The sequence below is a fragment of the Lissotriton helveticus genome, chromosome 6, assembly GCF_964261635.1.
Source record: "Lissotriton helveticus chromosome 6, aLisHel1.1, whole genome shotgun sequence".
NCBI classification, from domain to species: domain Eukaryota; kingdom Metazoa; phylum Chordata; class Amphibia; order Caudata; family Salamandridae; genus Lissotriton; species Lissotriton helveticus.
The window spans coordinates 1552239438-1552256479 of NC_136067.1; the positions used below are offsets into that span (position 1 = coordinate 1552239438).

A 17042-nucleotide genomic window follows, 5' to 3' on the forward strand; every position below is an offset into this window, starting at 1 on the left:
GAGGAGGCGGGCGTGCAAAAGGTTAAACTGTCAATCTACTAATCCAGCTGGTCTGAATTTCAATGCCTTAAAAACATTTTAACCAGCGACTGTATGGGGAACTTTCCTAACATTATACAAGTGTCCTAAACGTTTGCACAGTGGGGGCGTGTGATTTAACTATTTTACTGAAAGTGAGATGTTACTCTATTACAGCTGAAAAGTTGCTGTCACGGTGTATGTAATTGGTTAAATACTTTTTATGCTGACTGATTATAGGCTAAATCACCTTCTGCGCCATACTGTAATTATCTGCTAAAGACAGCGACAGCCACAGCCCCACATGCCATTTACTGGCATTGCTAAGGGAGAGGAGTCTTAGGACCATTGAAATATTGCGAATCACGGTCACAGGAACGAACAAACCCCACAGCACAACTTGATGTTCACCTTTAAATCACTGTTCTAGCAAAGCACGACTTAAACCCCAGTGGCTTCAAATATGCAAGTGGACCAATGAGTCACGACATCATGTTGATGAGATGCTATGACAGACGGGATGAGCAAAAACATTTATAAGAAGAAATGAGACAAGACTTTGAAAGTACAAAAACAACCACCAACTACAAACAAAATGTGCCTTTCATTCAAATTAAAGTTGCACTCGTTTACATATATTCTGGAAGACAGACAAATCATGGGAACAACTCAAAAATACTTAATTGATTGCTAGTAGAGACTTGAACATTGTGCTACAGAGTCCTAGCTCTCAAGCTTCGGGCTATTTTTCATTCTAGACAAAAATTAAAGCATATTCTTTTCAAACTGGTAGAACTGAAGACCAAAAGGGAGTCAGTTCTTCTGCACCTATATCAGCAGCTGCCTTGCACACTCACAATAACAAATCCAACACTCATACTTGGACAAGACAACCTCACTCCTTCAACACCAGCGGCGGTGCGTCCATTGGGGCGTTGCCCTCCCAATGCACACCGCCGCCATCCGGACTGCCAATGTGTGCCTAAATCACACATTCAGGAACGAGTTTCTGGCCGGCCGGTTACTGTGCCGGACCAGAAACCATCAGGAAAAGGGGGAGGCGGGGCTGTGCAGACACGCTAGTGCCGTGTCCTCTTTCGGACAGGTCATTTTCCTGCCCGGCGCGGACATGCGCACTAGCCTCCCCCTTGGGAGACCGGGGGTTGCCTCATGCCGCAGCCCCCGGTCTCCTAATGGGGCGGGGATAGGATGCGCCCACACAACCAAGGCAATAACAACGACAGCAGCAAGTGCCCCCTGGCACAGAGGAAACACGAGCAGCTGTAAATCCCCCCCAACTACCCTTCAAAGAGGAGCTGTAAATGGGGATTGCTCATTTATCATTCTGTTTTCAAACACCAGCATGACAGATTCTCAAAATACACGTGCTCTATCCACTATGCACTTTCCATTTTTGGTGAACGCACAAAAAAAATCTTTCCTTTTTCTAAAGAAAAGTACATTTTTGTTTCAAAAATCCGATTTCATCTATTTTCCCCCAAATGTCAGCTTTCAATTTCCATAGACAATTGCATCACATTGTCTGATTCTGCGCCGTCAGAACAGGTGTTACCAGGACGTGCCAAGGATGTCAACATTGTACCAGCGCCACAAGTGTGCAGCGGGTGCCTACCCTCGTGCATAAACACCACACAGTGTCAGTCACGGACGTTAATATTCTAATGACAGCCACTGTTATGTGACATAAAGGCCACAATTAGCCCCGCGTGCTCATGCTCTGATGAGGATAGCCGTGCGACCCTTATGCTATGGTTCACCCAAGGATGCCCTATATATGCCAAGATTGACCATTACTGTGCCAGTATGTCATCAGTGGACATAATTGTGCCAGAGTTGAACCCCTTGGGACATGAACCAGAGGGTGGCAGTGATGAACTAGAGGGTGACAGTGATGAACCAGAGGGTGGCAGTAATGAACTAGAGGGTGGCAGTGATAAACCAGAGAGTGGCAGTGATGAACCAGAGGGTGACAGTGGTGAACCAGGGGGTGACAGTGGTGAACCAGGGGGTGACAGTGGTGAACCAGGGGGTGACAGTGGTGAACCAGGGGGTGGCAGTGGTGAACCAGGGGGTGGCAGTGGTGAACCAGAGGGTGCTGTGATGAACCAGAGGGTGGCAGTGATGAACCAGAGGGTGGCAGTGATGAACCCGAGGGTGGCAGTGATGAACCCGAGGGTGGCAGTGATGAACCAGAGGGTGGCAGTGATGAACCAGAGGGTGGCAGTGATGAACCAGAGGGTGGCAGTGGTGAACCAGAGGGTGGCAGTGATGAACCAGAGGGTGGCAGTGATGAACCAGAGGGTGGCAGTGATGAACCAGAGGGTGGCAGTGATGAACCAGAGGTGGCAGTGGTGAACCAGAGGGTGGCAGTGGTGACCCAGAGGGTGGCAGTGGTGAATCAGAGGGTGCTGTGATGAACCAGAGGTGCTGTGATGAACCAGAGGTGCTGTGATGAACCAGAGGGTGGCAGTGATGAACCAGAGGGTGGCAGTGGTGAACCAGAGGGTGGCAGTGGTGAACCAGAGGGTGGCAGTGGTGAACCAGAGGGTGGCAGTGGTGAACCAGAGGGTGGCAGTGGTGAACCAGAGGGTGGCAGTAATGAACCAGAGGGTGGCAGTGATGAACCAGAGAGTGGCAGTGATGAACCAGAGGGTGCTGTGATGAACCAGAGAGTGGCAGTAAAGAACCAGAGGGTGGCAATGGTGAACCAGAGGGTGACAGTGATGAACCAGAGGGTGGCAATGGTGAAGCAGTGGTGAGCCAGAGGGTGCTGTGATGAACCAGAGGGTGGCAGTGATGAACCAGAGGGTGGCAGTGATGAACCAGAGGGTGGCAGTGATGAACCAGAGGGTGGCAGTGATGAACCAGAGGGTGGCAGTGATGAACCAGAGGGTGGCAGTGATGAACCAGAGGGTGGCAGTGATGAACCAGAGGGCGACAGTGATGAACCAGGGGGTGGCAGTGATGAACCAGAGGGTGCTGTGATGAACCAGAGGTGCTGTGAAGAACCAGAGGGTGGCAGTGGTGAACCAGAGGGTACTGTGATGAACCACTCGATGTTCACATTTTTTCTCAAGGGTGTTCGGGCATGCGCGCTGCGCTTGTGAGCTACAGTGCAGAAATCATTTTCCGCCACACCACGTTCAAATGTCACCAGCCGCCACTGCAAACAACCTAATCTTAGAGAATGGTAACATACACCATTTCTTATGGATCACACAACCAACCATCCTTCCTAAATATCTCCCAATCCAGATGTATTCGGTTCAACTAACAGATGAGTTCTCCACTATGCCAAAAAAAGGGGTCCCTCGGCTGAAGCCAGATTTTGAAACGTTTCCACCACTCTATAATCAGCCAAATCAACAGTAGGAAGCTCTAGAAAAAAACAACACTTTTGCATGAAACAAATTCTAGCGGATACCGATATGATCACCAACCACCAAAGAACAACCATCGTAAGCAACCTAAAGTTGCAACTGAAGAAGCAAGGTTTACATACTACATAAGTAACAAGAAATACAAAACTGAGGTTTGAGCCTTTGAATGAAAACGTCAGAGGAAACACAAGAAAATGAAGCAATCATGCATACTATGTGGACTTCAATGTGATATTTAACTATAAAACCAGCTATACAATGGAAGTTGTGAAGGAGGCAAATGTCTGCCAAAATGTACAAGGCAGTCATAACACATGTAGAAAGGTTTAAGTCTTCTCGCCAAAACAATCGGGAGAGTAAAAGGGTTAGGGAGAGTTGCTGATTTCACACATAAAGGAACATGATCACTGCAGGCACTCTTGAAATACCATCATGGTAACTCAAAGAAAAATCACAATGTCCACATTAGACATATCCTGTGCCCTAAATTTCAATTATTTATATTTTTCGAGTATTTTATAGTGTGCTGGCCTTGTCTAAAGGCGCAACAGCTAGAACTAAATCGCAATAACCTGTCACAGCTATACTAAGCACTGGAGTACAAAGCACCATGGGTAAGAGACATTAACCTAGGCAGAGAGACAAGTCAGTAAAAGGAAAGAAGGGTCAATTTTGCAGCTTTTTAAAAAGCAAAAGACAAAAGGAAACTACAAGACAAAAAAATGATGCTTTTTGGAAGGCGTTCACTTGAAATCTGGTATTTATTTTAAGAACAAAAAAGGCTCATATCACATGACTTGCTCAAAATGAGGGTTGAAACAAGAAACCATCCAATATCCTGTTCTTCCAATAATAACAATGTTCTCTTGTACGCTTTCCAGGTGCTAGCCATAGGGTACTCCTGCAGCTCTAAACTCTACAAAGGGAGGTGGTTTACCAGCAAACAGAGCAGAATGTATACCGTGGGTCTGCCCTGAAGGGGTCGATCATGTGGAAAGTGTGAGAACTTCACACTTACTTTCTTCCTGTAAAGAGTACATTTTTGGTTGCAAAGAGTTTGTGAATATAAGGTACTCCATCACATCCAGATGAGGAAGACGCTGATATCTATCCTGCTTTTGTAAATCATGGATAATAGCTAGTGCAGACCAGACACTAATACTGAAAACACATTTTTTTTTTTTTTTACAAACAAGTCTGTTATTCTGCACAGGGAATCCAAGCCTTGATGGCAGCAAGTTCTTACATTTTTCTTAAAGGCGCATGCACCACGTCAGACTGATAATTAAACCTCTAGGTGAGTGACACTTGAATGCAAGCTATCAGCTGGCTGGTGTTTACATTTCAGCTCTGTGACTTGATTTTAATTTTATCATCAGGGAGTAGTAAGTACTATATAAATGCAATTACAATACAATTACGACAAACTTAGAAGTTACTGGTACTGAGGAGGGGTTTCTTAATCTGCCAGTTAACATGTTTTTGATTGCACTGGAGCACGGCAGGTATTAGTAACCCGGTTAAGGACTTTGTGATTCAAAATGGAACGGAAGAGCAGTCCTTGCTAACCCAGTACATTTGGAGTTGCCGTCAAATGATTTCCCAAGCACAAGCGAAGGCAAATACTTTCTCATCTAGATCTTTCTGTAGGCCACTACGTATGTTCTGGTTACTAGAGGATGCAGTGTCATTGTTTCAGTTTTCCAAGGCTCCAATGTGGGACCAGCATGCTAGTTCGCTCTATAGACCAAGGGCACAAAAGAAAAGACAGGGAGATTGGATGTTAGGGTATGTGGAAAGACTACCATGGGATGCCATGGAGGGTTTTTGGGGGGATTACAGTTTGGAAGAAATAAAGCAAGGGAGAGTAAAGACGGTAAATGTGGCAAGAATGGACTTGTGACACTGAAGGATACTTTCCCTCAAACTTTCATCCTAGAGTTTTGCCTGTTTGGGGGCACTTGGTTGTTATACCCGTACCAGTGTGAACAAGAGCCGGCAGAAGAATTATCCGATTTACTTAACTGGCCAACAAGGCTTGCAACACCGCTTCTAATTCATGCAGGCAAAGAGGCTTTTTACGTCACATTTACTACGGTTAGGCCAAGAAAAGATATGGTATGGCAGGAAGTTGGCTTGCTTTTGCACAGTGAATGAGACAAAAGCCAAGAGCATGGATGGGACCAATGCAAAATGTCAAACACTATTCTTGGCAAGGACAACTTCAGCAGTAAATATATACCACATGATTACATAATCTGACTCATTATACAATGAAGAATGTTCTATCAAACAAAGTTCAAATCTTGTTTTCCCAAGAGGGAATGGTTTGAGGAATTATTAAAGAGACTTGAAGGCTCACCTGTGGGAAGTGATCACTGGGCCCATTTTACATAACATCCTCCAGTAACAAGATGGTAAATACATCTGTACAGACAACCCAAAAGGACCTGCGGTCTTGCTAGCAGCTTCACTTCAACTGTGCACCCAATAACATTTCAGAACAGCTGCTGCAACGTCAGAAGATCATTCCTTCGCACTGAGCATCTTTAAGAAGGCTATAAGATCTTTACTAATGAAGAGCGCAAGACTTCATCTTCTCGGAAAGCCGTTTTATGCTCAATATTGTCATGCTTATGTCTTTGGCAGTCCTTTATGTGCTATTTTGACTTGTTAATAATCCTGAAGGCAGAAAAAGTGTTATGTGTTTTATATTTGTGCGCTCTATGCGCAATTGCAGCTTGAACGAGATTTTCTGCATTTGTGGATTATGTTGCCAAAGAAGTGAGACTAAAACTAATATCTTATTCAGCTGTACATTATTCTTACAACGAACAAAGAATCTGTATAATAATTAATTCACAAGAGTTTGATATCACATTTGCTATTGTTAATGGTCTACTTTGAAACATTAAGCCATGAATTTTCTAAATGTAGTACAAAAAATCGACTACAAAAACTAGAAAATAAATTACAAATGACTTACACATGCCAGAAGGCTAAACAGACTGCAGAAGAAACAATGAGTGAGAGGGAACACCAAGGACTTCTCAATTCCCCAAGGACGTCTATTGTTGCATTTCTGACAGGAAGGATATGGACTTGACATGCTCTAAAGGTATCCAGGCAGGGGACAGGGAAGAGAATGGGTCCACTATAAACAGGGATTTTTTTTAAAGTGTGGTGCTACCACAAGTTCTCAGATAACACCAGAAACAACTGCCAGACACTTGCGAACATAGTGATGAGCTCACCAGCCTCCAGGAAACCCTTAATTATCAGGACATTCTATATTCTGAAAATGAAATGTGCAATTTGTGTGTTTTTCTGCCCATATGATTCACAAATCAAAAATGCCACTCTTTAAAAAGGAAAGGCATCCTTTTGAGAATCAAAATGTTCTTCATCCAGGGCATTTTATAGTTCTTTGGAACCCACCATGCCCCTAAGCTGAGCCTTCTAGTCTTACGTAGTAGTACATGACGGCAGACGCAGGGACCTAGTCCAGCTGTGCAGTACACCATTTTGACAGGTGCCCATCACTGGGAGTGCGCAATGCAGCAGCCAAGGAGGCCTCTTTCCAGCAATGCTCTTACCGAGGTCCCAGATGGATTGGCAGGTCCAGGAGTCCTGGAAATTGGTGCACTTCTTCCACAGAGAGGCATATTCGCGGTTTGACTCCGTCTCCACCCAGCCATTGCACAGCAGTGCAGTGATGTCGAACGCAAGGGCGCAGAGTAGCATCAGTGGCAGGATCCACTTGCAGCGTGGGTAGGAGAAACCACACTGGATCATCTTGCGGCGGGCAGACTAGAAGGTAGCCAGAAGAAGAAGTATATTTGGGGATATGTGCGCCTCGGTCCCAGGACACTGACTGAGGTGACTTCGTCAACTACCAAGAGCCCAAAGCAGGTAACCTCTCCCAGATGACGACATGAGTCAACGCATTGCGTGGCTGGGCGACACCACAGATCCATTCCTGCATACTATGGGAATGAGATCAGAGGAAAATGCATACTTTTCAATGGAATGCTACAGTTACCTGCCACCAGGCTGGGTGTAACAGCCATTGTCCAAGATAAAAATATCTCTATGTGGTGTGCCACAACCAGCAATTTAAATGGATTTTTCTTTTGCAGAAGAAATACATTTTTGCTCAAGTTCTTGATGTGCGAGAATGAAAGTAAGGTAGCTGCATATAATTAATTTTAAACCAAATTTCAGAATGTCCAGGCCATAAAGCATATAGGATTATATTTATGTCAACACAACTGATTTCAGGCAACATGTCAAGAAGTCATGATCGAATTAATTGAATTCCATCACATGCAGTTGACCTAGCATATACGTGTTGAATGTTGGCAGTTCAGGAGCTTTCACACAGTGTTTAACGAATTTCAGATCCTTGCAGATCATGATGGTTTTCAGCTGCTTAACAGTCATTTTAAGAGTTTCAGACCCCATGTAATTGACTAGCCACCATCTAATGGACTTGAGGCATCAGGTAAGAGGTCTGAAGGTCTCGTGTACTGGAGGTTTAGGCCTTGTTTTAGGGCTACATTTCCAGTGGTCAAGAATGCTTTCAAGTCCTCCTGTATGGCACCGCGGAGCACGCAAGCATAGCTAGGCCTCATATAAGGTTCATCTGGTGGTTCTCCAAGAGTTGCAGGATACGCATAATTATTCGGCCTCGGGTAAGGGTTTGTCTTTCTTGTGTGAATTTACACTCCTGCAGGTGATGTTCTTTATTGTGCCCTTTTCATGAATTCAGATTATGCAGAATGTTAAATTAAAGGGCACTGTTAAACCTAACAGCAGAATAGGGATTTTATGGAATGCACTGTATTGAACTGCTTTGTAATTGCATTAATATAGTAATTAAATACTTAATCCAGGCAACACCATGGGAATGTAATCCCACCAAAAAACAATAAGTCATATAGAAACCCGAATTCAGCAGATAAAAAAAAGAGTCTTATAGAAAAGCCAAAAGGCGGGAGTGAAGTTCATGTGGGTAAAAGGATGGGTGTGAGATGTGTCGTTGAGGGAAGGAGGCACAGTCGCGGTTTATGAAGCCAGCTGTAAAAATGTGTGATTCAGGTAAAGTTTCAGCTGGTATTGGGAGGGCCACACTAGGTTGCTCACTGACATGTCTGTGATGATTCCTGCTTGAGTCACCTTGTTGCAACTCCTGTCTCCAAGGGACACCTTCCTTGTTCAAACTCTAAACTCCCAGAAACTGCCAGCGGAATGAGGTGTCTAGCAGAGTCAAGCACCACCCCTTATGTCAAATTAATCACAAAACAGAAACCATTCTATATGTTAAAGGTGCCAGACAACATGGAATATGGGCTTTGGGGAACAATAGGGGAGAGGAAAGCAACCAGCTTCCTCCATTTCTAAAAAGACACATTCCTCAAGGAATACCCTGCAGAGCCAATAGGTCTGACATTGGCAAGCTCGCACTTTTTATGCAGACATACTCAATATGCCTCAAAGGTTTAAACACAATAAAAAGTAATAAAGTGCTGCAGTCTTAAGGTAGCATTCATATGATTGTAAAAAAAACTTATTTAAAAAAAATCATCGTAAAAATACAAATACGAATTAAATACCAAGCCTGACCCACCAGCTTTAGGCAATGTGCAAACACACAAGCAAAACGTTGCCACTCACAGTGAGGTAAGCTAGGGGATGACCCATTCATTGCCTTATGCTGTGGTGGACAAGAGCAAGATATAAATGGCAACTGAACAGGCAAATGAATGAACAGGGATGATGGAACACTCTGAATGTATATGTGTGGCTAAAAAAGATATATATATATATATATATATATATATATATATATATATATATCGTTCAAACAAATGTCCCAGGCGGGGGGAGCTCAATGGCTGGCGCTGGCGGCGAGGAATGGGACAGCCTCGCTATATTTTCCAAAAATCCTCAATAAAGAAGACACCGCGCACCACTTTAAAGATGGTTTAAGTGCTTTATTTTCAGTAGGTTTTCTCTCACCCTACGCGTTTCGGACTTTCCAGTCCCTGATCACGGTATATAAACAATAGTCCCTTGTTTGTTTTGCAATTTTATACACAACCTCCCACCTGGCCAGTTACGATGCATTATGGGTGTTGTAGGCATTTTGCAGTTTCGTTTTTATCAAACAATTCCCAAGTTCTTCGGATTATTTATAATGTTACACGGGCTAGTCGGGGCAACATTTCTAACATTCATGAAATGAATTCATACATTTATGAAGAAATTTTATATAGGAGACAAAACATTATGTTTAGTAAATGTCTCATATTAAGATTGAGTAATGGCTGAGTGCCATATTCAAAGAGATGCCCCAACATCGTGTTATCCTTCAAATCCTAGGTCTTTGGAAACACAAAATATTTCTAAATTCTGCTTATCTACCACATTTACTTATGCTTAATACATACTGAATACATTCTTTGGAAACCAAAAATTTGTCACATTTCACCAGAAAGTTTTACCAAAAAGCCTTTTGCTTGTATTGTCCTAAGTCACAACAGTTTTTCCATTTAGAGATGTACGTACATCTCATCGTCCCCATTCAATCCCACAGGGCTTTTGTTTTTTTTATTTAATTATCAGTTTAGATTCGAGACGTCGCAGTCTTGTAATTCAGATACCACAAAATACTCTTGAAATTTAACGGATATATCTACCAGACACGCTTGGAACTCTTGTCCCTAATCTAATGAGACAAGCTTTGTCCATCTCTTGCGGTGCCATTACGTCAGAACTTCATATCTTACCTCCATTTGAAGTTTCTCCCCAATAACAGAAGCCCTGAAGAAGTCCCACTGTTGGGACGAAACGCGTCGGCTGTATGGTGCTTCGCCTTTTGAAATAAATAAATCAAACTGAGGAACTTTATTCTCCGTGATTTATTGCAATTGGAAACCAAATGTCAAATGTTGTGGTGCACCTATGCTGTTGTGTTTAACAGGGTCTAAAGGAATAACAGCGATGCAATGGAATCCTGCATGGCATAGTTCTTAGTGCAGGGTGAAGTATTTTCCAAAAACTGAATTTGCAATGAGTTCTGCAAAAAAGGGTTGTCTCCATTTTGAAAATAAAACGCCATAAAAATGAAAATGAACTAGTTATAAGATTCTTTTATCTTCATTTTCTTGGGTTGTATGCCTCATTCAAATATTTGTAAAGAAACATTGAGGTGACGAATTGGCATCAATCCAGGTTAGCAAGTAGGGTTCATCCAGACGAATAAGCAGAATGTGAGAACTAAACGAATTTAAACTTTTTAATCGAACACATGAATATTTCCCTCTGTTTGCCTTCCCAAAAAACGAAAATGTTACAGCGTCCAGTATTTTAAAATCACAATTTCTGAAATAGAAATACAGACAAGGATATAAATTCCTCAGATATGGGAGTTGGCATTCCCCACTTTTAAAATTATATTAGTGTAGTTGAGCAGGAGGTTAAGGAAGAAGAAACATTGTGCATTTTTGAAACACAAAGTTTTGGAGGTTCCCTCTAAAGGCAAGCAAAGACTACAGAGTCCTTAAAACCATAGATTTAGGATTATCTATGCTGGATTATTTCTAGAAGAATTTACACCCTCATAGGAACAGCGGGGGTAATGAAAATGATGGGCAAGGAAAGAGTCACCATGTGCATCTCTAGCAGTACAACCATTCTATTCTCTGATCTATCAACATCCTGTTTGTGGAAACACAGTGCAACAAAATCCGCCAATGCGCAAATGTAACAACAAAAAAGATGGCAGATTAAACACCTAAACTAGAGTGGCAATGCCTAGTCGACATTCACAAATAGGTCAGTATAGCGGTCAAAAAAATTTTTTAAAAAGTATGGGGGCTGTGATCCCGGATGCAATGGGGAGGGGGGTCAATGAGTGTGGTGGCGGGGTCAAAGATGTGGTTATGAAGAAAAAATGATCTTATAACTTATGTTGGTATTTCAGTTTCACGCAACTGCATATAAAATAACAGACATCTTGAGTGAAAATGAAAAGAAAAGGTTAAACTAATCAGTGTAACATGCACTATGCTGTAGGAAACCTCTATTGGTTAATGTGATCACTACAGATTTGTGTGTGTGTGTGTGTGTGTGTGTGTGTGTAGAGAACCACAGAACTGAATCCGGGTTGGTGTAGCGGGAAATTGTGTCTTACGTGTTTTTAGTGCTACGAGGTCCCATCCTGTGATAGAAAGTACTGAATATGGAAGTCATTATTTTAAAATTGCATTGCACCCAGTATATAAGAGGCTGTTGCAAAATGCGCAGAAAGATTTCGTTTTAAGATAAAGAAGTGCTTTCAAAATATAAGTTTTAGTAATATGCAGTCAGACGTACCTAGAACAATTTTTTTAAGTGTCCATTAAAAGCACAAGCTCCAGAACTCAGTTGGTAACACGCTTACGTTACTTCTCAAACAGAATACATTTTTCTCATCACGAGTCTTCAAGTGACCAGTTACACACATTTATATTTCTTTCAGGTAGATGGTATCCTGGCAAAAAGGTTTGTGTCTTCTTTAGTTCTATGTTTCACTGTTGGCTCCACAGCTAAAGCATCTAACCAGTTGGCATTGTCCGTTCCGAGACCGCAGTTTTTTTACCAAAAAGTTGGGGGAACTGTTTTTGTTAAATTAAAGTATGGGCATATCGTCACCATAAACCCAGCCAACGCCAGCCTCTGGGCAAGTACATCACCCATGCCTTGCTGAGAAACACCCGTAAGCATAGCATATTAGGGAGAGTAGACATGTGAAGACAGACAGCTTGTCCCTACTTTGGGAACACTTTTTCAATGTCCATATCTGGTGTTTGAAATTCCACCATCCAAGTAGCACATCGGCAACATTTCCACTCAAAATCCTCCTTACAGCTACGCCTCCAAAACAGTGCTATGAGCTGGGCACATCCTATAAAGGGTTTAACTATTTCGTCTATGGAGTGGAATACTTTGCCTCAGTAATTTCGGATTGCTGAACATTCCCAGGCCAAGTGATAAAACCCAGCAGGGTCACACAGACACCTAGAGCATTGCATATTTTTACCCGAATCAATTCTATATAAATTGAGTGTGGAGCAGAATGATCTATTAATAAATGCAACAAGGATCAGCTTGTGTCTATAGTTTAGAAATATCCGCTTAGGTTGGTTGTAATAATAATCCCACAAGTCTAAGTTTATGTCAAGCGCTATGCCTGCCCGCCATTTATCCAAGGCTCTGTGATCCGGGATTGTGCAGAGTTCCGCATACAGTGAGCATAGTGTGGGAACTCTACTTCTCGGTTTCGGTTTTTGAATGAGTTGGGTGAGCGGGAAGAATTCTGGTGGCTCCTCAGGGAAGGAGGCCCAGTTAGATGCTGCTGCATGTATCATACCATATAATCAAACATATCTAATGATGTAGAGCTTCCATCTCCCTTAAATTGGTCAAGTGTAATGTAGCATTATGTATTGTTCAGGATAGCTCTAGCTGGCACTTCTCACTGCTCCTATACTTTCAATGGGAGAGTACTCGCCCTTTTCAGCAGCACCAAAGTACTCTGGGACACGGTACCGTCACCCCTGTATGTCAATTTCAAGCACTGGTACTTCATCACTCAAAAGCAGCTCACCACACAGGGAAGCTCTAAAGAGAGTCACATTTACGGTTCAGTTCCAGCCCCTCGGACCAGGTGTAACTAACATTAGCCGTTCTGCGAGGAAGCATTGAACTCGCACTCAAAATGCGTGAACCTTACTCGCAATAAGTGAGACTTGAGATCACGTGCCTTCTCTCCCACACTGAGCTTTACACTTTCCCTTTGAGAGCACAAGTTCCGATGCGGAGCCAAAAATATGCTGGAATGTTGCACTGGAAAATCTGCAAAAACTTAAGAAGGGTCTGGGCACCGACCCTGCAAGAAGCCGCCAGGTCCTGCGGCGCGCGGTTGTCAGTGCGTAAACAGTGTCCAAACACACAAGGCTAGTCTATGTATGCCCAAGTAAAGCTCGACTGTGAAATCCACACAACATCGCAGCACGATTAGGGTGCACAAAAATGTTCATTATATTTAGATGGTCTGTTGATTTCTGAACAGGTTTGTGTTCAAAATATTACTATGCAAATCAGGGGACGAAGAAAGGAAGAGGAGAGGGAGAGGAGTTGGCCTAACTGCTAGGGCGGTCGACCTGAAATCTGGGGAACTAGGGTTGAGTCTCAGCAAGGGCGCGCAACATCCTGTGATTATGGGCAATGTACTTAATCTCTCCGTACCTAACAAAAATGAATGTCTCCTTATGTAACGCAACTGGTGCTCGTGTAAAGCGCTCGGATACCAGATACCTTCGGGTCAAGTTCGCACTATATTAAACTCCGTAAAAAAAGAAAATTCAACAAAAAAATAGGCCATCTAAAAATGGGTATGAGAAGCAGAACAAAGTTTCAAAACATTTTACCAGGACAGAATTAATAGACAAAAACAAACAGTATACTTGTATAGTGGAGAAGCGTGGCTCAATGGTTAGAGCGCAGACCCTGATGCAGAGGTCTGGCCCGGGACCAGGGTTCAATTCCCGCCCCTGGCGACTCTTGGACACAATTTCCCCGGACCTGATAATTCTCACCTCGGTGCCTAGTCTAATCATGGGTCCCACTCTGTGACTGGGCAATAGCTTGCTTAATCTCCACAACGGACCCAGCAGCGCTTGGATGCCTGGATTCACCTTGGGGGTGCCCAGGAGTGGACATTTCACAGGAAAGCCAGGAAGGGTTCCACAGTGGTATGAATACAGCGCTACAAGACCTCAGGGTAGAAGGCGCTATATAAATACAAACATATTTACATTTATAACTGTATATCTTAGGCCGGGTCTGCTGGCTTAGTGGACTAATGTGTCCACTGTAGGGGAGGGGCCTTAGGGGAGGGGCCTGTGTTCGACCTCATAGGCACAGGTTCAAAACCCGGAGGGTCCATTCAGCCTGAAAGGAGTACCGCTGGGTACCAATAAACATCTGTTATTCTGTGCCAAGATACCCTTGGGGGAACGTGCGCTTTACAAATACACATGTTATATAAGCACTTGACTACTGGACCACACCAAGGGACCTGGACTTACTGAAAATAAGGTTTATTCTTTTCAACACAACAAATTTGTTTGAGGCCAAGATTTCCATTTTTAAGACATGTGAGCACTAGCAGAGATAGGCAGGGGATAAATGGGCACAAAATGGCTGACGGTAACACATACTACAAGGAATCTGTGGACGGACAAGACTTGTGTGCTTTGTCCAAACCTCTGTGGACACAAGGGCCTTGCCCTCCTCTAGCACCAAATACAAGGGTCACCTATCCTTTAATGTTTACAGTCCCTTAGCGGCATACCTGTGAGTTCTCAACACAACTCCATTAAACTGCATCAGCCATCTTAATCTGTTTTACAAGGATGGAAAGAGATTATTGTTTTTTTATCAAAAGTGAACAACTGTCGTTTCAAAATGACCGTGGGAGTACAGTAAAGAGAAACAAGCATTTACAATGCAATGGTTTTGCCTTTGTTAAAGTTAGAGCTATTGGCATTGCTCTTGACACTCTGAAGCTCCACTCTGAAGCTCCACTCTGCACTCTGAAGCTCCACTCTGCACTCTGAAGCTCCACTCTGCACTCTGAAGCTCCACTCTGCACTCTGAAGCTCCACTCTGAAGCTCCACTCTGCACTCTGAAGCTGCACTCTGAAGCTCCACTCTGAAGCTCCACTCTGAAGCTCCACTCTGAAGCTCCACTCTGAAGCTCCACTCTGAAGCTCCACTCTGAAGCTCCACTCTGAAGCTCCACTCTGCACTCTGAAGCTCCACTCTGCACTCTGAAGCTCCACTCTGCACTCTGAAGCTCCACTCTGCACTCTGAAGCTCCACTCTGCACTCTGAAGCTGCACTCTGAAGCTCCACTCTGCACTCTGAAGCTGCACTCTGAAGCTCCACTCTGAAGCTCCACTCTGAAGCTCCACTCTGAAGCTCCACTCTGAAGCTCCACTCTGAAGCTCCACTCTGATGCTCCACTCTGAAGCTCCACTCTGAAGCTCCACTCTGAAGCTCCACTCTGAAGCTCCACTCTGAAGCTCCACTCTGCACTCTGAAGCTCCACTCTGCACTCTGAAGCTCCACTCTGCACTCTGAAGCTCCACTCTGAAGCTCCACTCTGCACTCTGAAGCTCCACTCTGCACTCTGAAGCTCCACTCTGAAGCTCCACTCTGCACTCTGAAGCTCCACTCTGCACTCTGAATCTGCACTCTGAAGCTCCACTCTGCACTCTGAAGCTCCACTCTGAATCTGCACTCTGAAGCTCCACTCTGCAGCTCCACTCTGAATCTGCACTCTGATGCTCCACTCTGAATCTGCACTCTGATGCTCCACTCTGAATCTGCACTCTGAAGCTCCACTCTGCACTCTGAATCTGCACTCTGCAGCTCCACTCTGAATCTGCAGCTCCACTCTGCACTCTGAAGCTCCACTCTGAATCTCCACTCTGAAGCTCCACTCTGAATCTCCACTCTGAAGCTCCACTCTGAAGCTCCACTCTGCACTCTGAAGCTCCACTCTGCACTCTGAAGCTCCACTCTGCACTCTGAAGCTCCACTCTGAAGCTCCACTCTGAAGCTCCACTCTGAAGCTCCACTCTGAAGCTCCACTCTGAAGCTCCACTCTGAAGCTCCACTCTGAAGCTCCACTCTGCACTCTGAAGCTCCACTCTGAAGCTCCACTCTGCACTCTGAAGCTCCACTCTGAAGCTCCACTCTGCACTCTGAAGCTCCACTCTGAAGCTCCACTCTGCACTCTGAAGCTCCACTCTGAATCTGCACTCTGAAGCTCCACTCTGCACTCTGAAGCTCCACTCTGAAGCTGCACTCTGAAGCTCCACTCTGAAGCTCCACTCTGAAGCTCCACTCTGAAGCTCCACTCTGAAGCTCCACTCTGAAGCTCCACTCTGAAGCTCCACTCTGAAGCTCCACTCTGCACTCTGAAGCTCCACTCTGCACTCTGAAGCTCCACTCTGAATCTGCACTCTGAAGCTCCACTCTGCACTCTGAAGCTCCACTCTGAAGCTCCACTCTGCACTCTGAAGCTCCACTCTGAAGCTCCACTCTGAAGCTCCACTCTGCACTCTGAAGCTCCACTCTGAAGCTCCACTCTGCACTCTGAAGCTCCACTCTGAAGCTCCACTCTGAAGCTCCACTCTGAAGCTCCACTCTGCACTCTGAAGCTCCACTCTGAATCTGCACTCTGAAGCTCCACTCTGCACTCTGAAGCTCCACTCTGCACTCTGAAGCTCCACTCTGAAGCTCCACTCTGCACTCTGAAGCTCCACTCTGCACTCTGAAGCTCCACTCTGAAGCTGCACTCTGAAGCTCCACTCTGAAGCTGCACTCTGAAGCTCCACTCTGAAGCTCCACTCTGAAGCTCCACTCTGAAGCTCCACTCTGAAGCTCCACTCTGAAGCTCCACTCTGAAGCTCCACTCTGAAGCTCCACTCTGAAGCTCCACTTTGCACTCTGAAGCTCCACTCTGCACTCTGAAGCTCCACTCTGCACTCTGAAGCTCCACTCTGC

General features: G+C 44.4%; 1 protein-coding gene across 2 annotated transcripts in view; it reads right to left on the reverse strand.

Moving 5' to 3' along the window:
- PERP (p53 apoptosis effector related to PMP22) overlaps positions 1 to 17042 on the reverse strand; it is a 67875-nt gene that overhangs the window by 34928 nt on the left and 15905 nt on the right. Inside the window, exon 1 of one of the 2 annotated variants that reach the window (XM_078649341.1) lies at positions 7016 to 7253. The exons of the other annotated variant lie outside the window; for it this stretch is intronic. Coding sequence (XP_078505467.1) covers positions 7016 to 7214 — 199 coding nt within the window. The 5' untranslated portion in view covers positions 7215 to 7253. Of the gene's footprint in view, positions 1 to 7015; positions 7254 to 17042 lie in introns of those variants that run through there. 2 annotated transcript variants of the gene reach the window in all.